The sequence below is a fragment of the Hipposideros armiger genome, unplaced genomic scaffold, assembly GCF_001890085.2.
Source record: "Hipposideros armiger isolate ML-2016 unplaced genomic scaffold, ASM189008v1 scaffold_138, whole genome shotgun sequence".
Lineage (NCBI taxonomy): Eukaryota > Metazoa > Chordata > Mammalia > Chiroptera > Hipposideridae > Hipposideros > Hipposideros armiger.
Window position 1 is genome coordinate 1,935,483 of NW_017731488.1, and position 8,910 is coordinate 1,944,392.

At 44.2% G+C, this 8,910-nt stretch overlaps 1 protein-coding gene across 3 annotated transcripts in view; it reads right to left on the minus strand.

The window, feature by feature from the left end:
* Positions 1-1,448: 1,448 nt before the first annotated feature.
* The window catches only part of STMN1 (stathmin 1), a 23,659-nt gene continuing 16,197 nt past the window's right edge, over positions 1,449-8,910 (minus strand). The window contains exons 1-5 of one of the 3 annotated variants that reach the window (XM_019650280.1): positions 7,273-7,360; positions 5,596-5,668; positions 4,924-5,096; positions 2,836-3,027; positions 1,449-1,967 (exon numbers count right to left, since the gene is read on the minus strand). In XM_019650280.1, coding sequence (XP_019505825.1) covers positions 1,896-1,967; positions 2,836-3,027; positions 4,924-5,096; positions 5,596-5,608 — 450 coding nt within the window. In that variant the 5' untranslated portion in view covers positions 5,609-5,668; positions 7,273-7,360 and the 3' untranslated portion in view covers positions 1,449-1,895. Of the gene's footprint in view, positions 1,968-2,835; positions 3,028-4,923; positions 5,097-5,595; positions 5,669-6,204; positions 6,386-7,272; positions 7,361-8,910 lie in introns of those variants that run through there. The other 2 variants (XM_019650281.1, XM_019650282.1) reach the window with 2 other exon arrangements.

Genomic DNA, 8,910 nt, shown 5'->3' on the forward strand with positions numbered 1-8,910 from the left:
AGGTCTTATTTTTGGGGAAACACGGTAGCCAACCTTCTCATTTTATCCGGGAGATAACAGGCCTAGGACATCCTCCTTCAGGCACAGATCATCCCTTTTCTTGCCCTCCCCCATCCCCCCCAGTTCCTTCCCCTACATGTCCTATGTGAAAAGCTGCTGCCATCTATAGGACATCTAGTATCATTACTCCAAATTTCTATCTTCAGGCCATCTTTATATCTCAGCTACTCAGAACTGGTGTTTTCAAGATTCCTGTAGGCACCATCTCACCCATGCAAGCCTCTAGTACCTGCTGTATGCCAGAGACTGAGGATCTAAGGCCGAGTTCCTGCACACGTATATTTAGATATTGTCTGAATCTATTGTTATACTAAGCTACACTTATCTTGTTCCTTGGCTCTATGTGGCCATAACTCTTTAAATTCAGTTTTAGTCTAATTTATAAATCAACTCAAAGCACACAAAAGCTGCACAATCATTTCCAACTCAAGAGTATAAACTTACCTCACTCGGCTCTGGATGAAAATAGTTGTCATTATTTACATATAATGCTCAATACATACTAAACAGGTCTAAGCTTTCTATATGCAAACTCATTTAATCCTAAAAATATAGGTGAAAGACTGAGAGAGGCTATTATTATCCTTAATATGTTGGGTGAAACCCCAATCAAGATAAAGCCAAGACTGCAGAGGCACACACACACAGTAGCAGTCATTCTGCAAACACTTTAACTATTATTGGTACATGGCTCCCAAGTGCTTTTATACAGATGTCTGAGAAGCAAATAATCATATGCAATTAAAGCTATTTCCCAAATACCCTAGGAAAGCTGCCAAAGGCTTTCTATGAATTGAGGCAATGCTCTGATGATGGGTGAACATTACAGCCTCTGGATAACAAGATGACGTACATAACTGCCAACCCTAACCACCCAAGTCAAATGCTGCTCTGCAAAATAAGGTCCCCTTTCCACTTCACAGGAGTTGCTACAGGGGTACAGCCAAGTCTTATTATTCAGATTCTTGAGCTGTTATGGCAGGAAAGTACTATGACATATCCCACCCCCAGATATAACATAAAACTAACAAACTGTCAAATATCTCTAACTAGGATTTTCAGATTTTCTCTAAACTGTTCTCTAGAAACACCATTTTGTGTCTTGAATCTGTCTTAACAGGGACACAGGAACAAAAAAATGCTTGTTTGCAAATAAACATCTGAAAGATATCATAACAGCTGATCTGGGCTGAGGCATGACAACAAAGTGATGATTGTGGAAGCAGACAATACAAACAACTCTGGGGTGAGAAGCTCCGGGGGCAGAGAACTTGCAGCACTGTGCATGCTGGGTATTTTGGCCAGTCCAAAGGCCCCACCTGGAACAAGTATCAGCTAGGAGGGTCTCTGTCACTGGACAATGTATTACCTGGATAGAAAAAAGTTACTGGCACCAACAGCACTGTGCAGTTTTATTAACCATTCAAGTACAGTAGCATCTGGTAAGATTGGGACAGAATTGGGATTTAAAAGTGAACAGATATTCAGCATCTAACAATTTGAAAGAAGCCACTACATACTCTTTTCACAAACATGTTTTCACAGAGCCAATACAGTACTAGCCATTGACCCAGTACACCAAGTGTACTGAAGTAGAAAAGATGCAACAAGAAAAAATAGCTACATTAGAAAGACTTCAACACTTTAGAAAAAGAGTAAAACACTTTTAGTTTCTCCTCTTAAACCCCTAAAACATCATACAGTCTGGATCTACCTATAATCCTACATCAGCTTCTAGAATATTTGTCAGGAGGGTAAAAATAAAATGACACTGGCCAGTACAGTCTTTGGATATTTAGGAAGGGGACGGGGAGAAAGTCAGTTCTCAGAACAAATTAGTCAGCTTCAGTCTCATCAGCAGGATCTTTGGATTCTTTGTTCTTCCGCACTTCTTCAATGTGCTTATCCTGCAAAGAGATAGTATTTATCAAATAAAGCAGCTGCTAAGTCACACCCCCAAAAGAGGCCCAACACAGCATCAGTACACTATATATGTAATAACATTACATATACAATAGCCTCCCCTTACCCATGGTTTTGCTTCCCATGGTTTCAGTTAACTGTGGTCTAAAAATATTAAATGGAAAATCCAGAAATAAACATTTCCTAAGTTTTAAATTGCGTGCCGATCTGAGTAGCGTGATAAAATCTCACGCTGTTCCGCCTGGGACATAAGTCATCCTGGTATCCAGGCTGCAGTACCTGCCTGTCACTCACTCAGTAGCTGTCTCAGTTATCAGATCAACTGTCTCGGTATCAGAGTGCTTGTGTTGAAGTCATCCTTATCTTACTTAACAATGTTCCCAAAGTACATGAGTAGTGATGCTGGCAATCCATATACCAAAGAGAAGCTGTAAACTTTATCATAGGTATGGATGTATAGGAAAAACCAGTGTATAAGTATACACTTATACACTGTGGTTTCAGACATCCACTGGGGGTCTTGGAACACATCCCGCACAGATATGGGAGGACTACTGTATAATTAGTTATTATGGGAATCGCATATTAAGAGCTCTAAGACATAATCTTTGAACTTCCTGGGTCACACAAGGAATCTAACTGAGCCTTCAATTGCTCTTCCAAGTAAAATGCAATTATGCTGGAAATTATTGAGTATTCCAAATAAGACACCTTTCATTTAACATGTTAAGCCCCAAGACTGATGACGAAGACACCAAACACCTTTGATCAAAGCAATTAGCTGAAGGCACTTCATTGGTGCATGAAACTGGGCATGCTTAACCCTTCTCAGAGCAAGGCCGAGACACCAACCTTCTCTCGCAAACGCTCCAGTTTGGCAGCCATTTGTGCCTCCCGATTCTCTTTGTTGGCTTCCATTTTGTGGGTCAGTTTCTCCTCTGCCATTTTACTGAAATTGTTGTTCTCTTCGATAGCTTTCTGAAGCACTTCTTTCTCGTGCTCTTGTTTCTCAGCAAGCTGTTTCAAGACCTCAGCTTCATGGGACTGAAAAAAAGGTTACCAGGCTAGGCTCTCTGCAATGTATTCAGCACTACTTTAAAGTCACAAAAGAAATTATTAATTGGAAGGATTGAAAAGACGCAGGATATTAGATCTCTTTAAATAATACTGGAGTCAGGACCTGAATTACCTGTATCTAAATACTGTGAAAATCATACTCTTTTTCTAGGTGTTTGTATTTACTTTGGAAAACTGCCCACGTTTGTTCAGAGATTCTTACCTAATTATCATCCCTTAAGAAAATCCTTATAAGATTTACTGCTTAATGGTATCAAGGTGCCTTGAGTGATACGCACTTAGGAATGGAACTTTATTATAAAGAATTTCAGTTATTCAAAGCCTATCCAACGAAATTAGCTCCTTATTAAAAAAAGGAACCATACTGATAAAATACATGAATAGAAAATTACAGACTTCAGATTACTATTTAAGCCAGAAGGATTTGTTTCAAAGAAAAGCTTACTAGCTTCTCTGTGGAAGCTGCATTAACTTCCAGGCCACTGGAGCTCTATTACCATGGTGTGCCTCCTTCAACACTCCATGATAGCTTGTTACCAAACAGATTCTGATGTTTCTGGAAGTATTTACTTGCAGGAAAACTACAGAACATCTGCAACTGGTTCTCTTAATTTTCTCCTGCAAAATCTCAGTCATGATAAGAGTTTCACTATACTTAGCCAGTTACTATGTAAAGCACTGGCTAATGGCTTCAGGCCCAGACTTTATTCTTAAAAACTCTGTTCAGTCTTCAGCTACAACTCTCCCATGAATGCAAACTACACAGAAGGGTAGGTAGGAGACAATGCACCACTGCAATGCTGCCAATCTTCTCGGGAAATGCTTCGCAATGTTGATAGTGGATCAACGAACATACATACAACAGTGGCACTGAAAGGTGCATAGCACATGCTACAGAAGCTTAAAAGGGGGCTTCTATGTGTATGTGTGTGGTTAAATGTGCTAGATTTCACATTGCACTAATTGTGTTGGTTGGGGGCAGGTTGCTACTTCACCTTTTTGTGCTTTAGTTTCCCTGATTTTAAAATTAAACCCATTCACCCCAATCAGGGTTGTTGGAAAAGGAGATGAAAGGAGAATTTACATAAAGTTCATAATGTATAGAATAATGTTGAATGGAAGGAAATACATCAAAATGTTAATGATTATTTTTAGGATGCAGGATAATGAATATTCTTAATTTCTTCTTTATGAACTTTTGTTGTTCCCAATTTTTCTATAACAAGCACATTAATATTTGATTTTTCTGATTAGTTCTTTTTAAAGATGGCTACTTTATAATAGAATTGCTTTTATAAAAGCTGCCATAACATCAGTATGCCAGCTGAGCAACACAATCACATTACTAACAATTTAAAATGTTTTTATTGTACAGTTCTCAAAAAAACCCAAAAATGCTACCACAGGCATACATACAAATCAAAAGAAACTCCCCAAATATAAAGAGACAAATCAATCAATCAATCAATCACCCATCAACAACCTATTTTTCAAAAAGAAATTATGAGAATCATGAAGTTTGGTTTCAGATAGACCTGGGCTTGAATTCTGCCTCCAGGATTCACTCACTAGCTATATGACTTAGGAAAATGATTTAACATTCCCAAGACCATTTTCTAGTCTCAGTATGTCGGACAATACCCACCAATTAGGGTCATTGTATTAAAGGACAAAAATATAAAGTTGGTACATAATAGGAGCTCATTAAATGATAGTATTTTCTCCCAGTCACTGGCATATGTACTTTTCATGTAGTTATAACCACCGCCTAGCTATAATTGTTTTGATTCTGTTACAGAAATAAAACTGATTTGCCACATTATATTAATAAATATCCTATTTCCTGTGAACTGTGATGTTTACCTTGCGTCTTTCTTCTGCAGCTTCTAATTTCTTCTGAATTTCCTCCAGGGAAAGATCCTTCTTCTTTGGAGGGGAAAGGGGGAATTCTGGGACGGATTCTTTTGAACGAGGGCTGAGAATCAGCTCAAAAGCCTGGCCTGAGGCACGCTTCTCCAGCTCTTTCACCTGGATATCTGGATTTGATCATATTTATAACATACTCAGAAAAATGGGGTTTTCCTATTCTAATAAACTGTTCTATGATTTTCTAAACACCAAATCAATTGAATGAATAATAGAATTAGGAATGATGAGGCTGTGTTTGCAAGCAAGAAATTATTATGTAAATACCACCTCACAGAAAAACGAAGTTCAACATTTTGGAGTTAATAAATACCATTCTGAAATCAGTTTTGACAGTTTCTTTCATGAACAAAAGAAAAACTTGTGTAAAACTCCACAATTTTCCTTCAGTTCAAGTCAAATCGTCTAACAATGAAACAATTATGAGCTCTCAGTATGGTCAAGTGATAACCATTTTTTTCTTTAGTTAGTCTCCGATTTATAAAATAAGATTTTTTGATAGGACCAAAACCTAAATGCCAAATTAATGTCTTGAGAGCTGAGCCATCTCCTATTCTACAATCATAAGCCCATCACAATTTTAGCTTTTCCTACCATAAGTTTACCTACCAGAAGAAGCCATGGTGAACAGAAGACAAGAGACTGGCTGTGTATTCTACACAATCCACTGGCAAAGAAAACCCTGAAAATAATTTTCAAAAGCATGCATCAATTTCTTGCATTTCTATGTCATCAATCCAAAGGGGCCTCAAATCACATCCACATAAATCAATGTCAGAAAAATCACTACGGTGGAATTAAATAAGACATCATTAACTAAAAACTATAAAAATCTATAAAATACTAAACATTGGGAAATTTAAAGGGAATAGAACATTGGTTGCAAAAAATTAACTGAGCTTGCCTTTCAAAATAACAACTCTTGGATTTTAAAAATTAGACAAGGTTAAGTGACAGATTCCCCCCGCCCCCAATAAACTCTAAATTTCCCCCTCTAAACAGCAGATATTCCAGATTCAACTCAACAGTAGACCGGAGCCATCTTAATACTGCCTACAACTCATTGTGCAAATGAAATACCCACCCTTGCTTTGTCTGCGTCTGCCATGGTAGAAAATAAAACATCCAAGCTAATATTAACCAATAATGTTGAACTTATATTGTCCTAGGGCTAAAGCTCCTAGTCTAACAACGTGCAAAATTAATTAGTTTACGAACCTCTAGGTTTTAGGTTATATTTGCTGCCTTATGTCATGAAAAATCCTACATCCTATCTTGATTTTTTTGAGGTCCTGATTCTTGTGGAACCCAGGCTAGTACCAAAAATGTAGGATTACAGATTCCCAACAGCTGTAAATTAGAATCTAGCCCAGGCAAACCATCAGACGCAGCGCCGAGCCCAGGGTGAGCGTGGCCCTGGTCAAGGCCAGAAAAAGTGGCAGGCCGCCCTTGGCCAATCAGAGCACGCCCTGCACTCCGGACCCTGACCCCGCCCCTTTCCTCCCCGCGCCTTTTCGAATCTCCGCGAACTCACAACACCCCGGAGCCCGCGCGCGTGGGAAGGGGAGGGATGGGCGGGGCTAACGGTCCTACCCGGGTAACTCCGCCTTTGCTGGGCTCACTCCGCGCGGACGCCCCCCAACTCCCGCCAAAAGCACCTCGAGGCCGCCCCCACCCCCACTGCAGCTCGGGAACAAGCCGTGGGGTAGCGCCCCCATCGGCTCGCCACCTATTCCCTTCGCTCACAGCCAACCTATCGCCACGCAGTTGTCCATGCCCCCAGACACAAGGGCAGGAGAGCCCTCGTGAAGTGTTAGCCTCTCAGGCGCGGCCCCAGTCACTGGGCGCGGGTGATCGCGGGGAAGGGGCGCAGCCCGGGCCGAGCGCAAGCTGGCCCTAAAATCCCTGTGCCCTGGGGGCGCTACCCCGCCCCATCAGACAATGGGGACCCCAGCGGGGCCGCGCCTTCAGGGGGAGGGAGAGTGGAAAACGAGGGCCCACGCCCCCTATTGTCTATACTCGACGGCACCCCGGGGCTAACGCCCTGGGCTCGCCCAGTTGGCCGCGCCCCCTCCCCACAACAGCCGCGCCCCCAGGGAGCGGGGACAAAGCCCAGGCTCCGCCTGAGCCACACACAAAGCAGAGCGACCCCCGCCCTCCAGCCCCTCTGTGGTCCGACGCCCCGCCCGCCGCCCTCCAGTAGGGGGCCGCTGCCTAGGCCCGGCCCCTCCTGCCGGCCGCGTCCCGCTCGCTGCCCACCGCCTCCTCGTAGAGGTCCGCACCCACCTGCTCGATCCGAGCCTCCTGGCCACACTCTGAGCACCAACAGACCCGAGCGCGCACAAAAGCGCCAAACAGCCGCACGTGACCTCCCTACAGGGCTCTGCATTGGCTGAGAGCGGCGGCACGTGCCGGCCCCTCCCCCCACAGCCCAAGTGGGCCCCGCCCCTGTGGACCCCCGGAGCACCTCGGGAAGTGTAGTCCAGGCTAGCGGGGAAGGACAATGCAAGGGGTGGGGGCATTTGGGGGCCTCCCCAGGTGTGATCCCGGAGCCGGGGCGGTTGTCTGGCCGTGGAAGAGGGTGTTGCCGTAGCCCCTGGCCTGGATCTGAACAGCTCTCGCATCCCTAGAAAAAGGGCGGGGCAGGGAGGGGCGGGGTCCCTTCCTACTACCTCTCAGAGGGTGGCAGCCTGGACTCCGCCTCGGGTGAGCCACTCGACTCGCATCGCCAAAAGGGCAATACTCGGACAGCGCAGTACCCCACCTGTTTCCCACTCCGTGCCGCCACCTAAGATGCCCAAGCCCTTGTGACAGGACAATGCCACTGTACGCCCCTGAAAGGCTCCCTGCACCGGGCGCCCTACCTCGACACTCGCGTGTCACCTGTATTGTGACATTATCATAATCCTTAACCCACTCAGTCCTAACTCAGATCACGGGCGTGGCCCTTTCCTCACTGTGTGCGTTCTTGCTACCATCCTAGGATACCGGAGCTGGTGACCAGAAACCTGTGGGGAGAAAGCATGAGGCTCTGGAATTTGATCTCCTTTGGTCTAACAGTCACTCGGCTTAAATGCAGACTCCATCTGTTCTGCCTAGTCTTTGGCCTGATGATGGGGAAGGAAGAGCAATAGCAGTTCTAACTACACAGACTGCAGTTAAGTGTTGCTTTTGTTCTCGGAGCACGTGCTCTCCAGAGCGGTGCTGGGCCCTTTTTAAGAATCAAAACAAAAGGAGCCACAAGGTCATGGTTCCTCTTGGCCTGGATAGATCACAACACAGCAGAAGCACAAAGGAAATTGGTCTGACCCTGGCTATCAGAATGAGCGTCCCTCTTCCCACAAAAAGGCCCCAGGAAAAAGGAGTAAACTGAATATGGTTCCCAGGCTCCTCCTCCCATTCCCCTGACCAAGGAAGGCTATGTCCGCAGGTGGTGGTCATTACACCAATGCACCTGCTTTGAGATCCTGACTGGGCAGAGGGACACTTTTATTTTATTAACCAATGGGCTCTGTCTCCCCAAACCCAAAAACAAATACGAGCAACTCTGCTGAAACAACTGTCCTAATTTAAAAAGACTCTCCATGTCCAGCTAGTCACTAGGGATGTGGTAGAGATAAATACAATGAATAGGTGCCTGAGACAAGGAAAACTGGATCACACAGGCAGCAGACACACCACACAAAGCAAACAATTAGCAGTGTGCTGTTGCCTGAAATATGCTTGTTGCAGCATTTTCTCCAACAATCATCCTTGTGTGGGGTCAGCCTCTACCCCGCCCCCAATCTAAGTGGTTTTCCCTTATCATGGACCAGGAATAATTCAGACTCTGAGCCCTTAAAGGCTTCCCCCTCCCAGACCAAACTTAGCTATGAACTGGCCAGGTGTTTCCATCTGTCAATTTTCTGAGCAAAATCTCAAAAA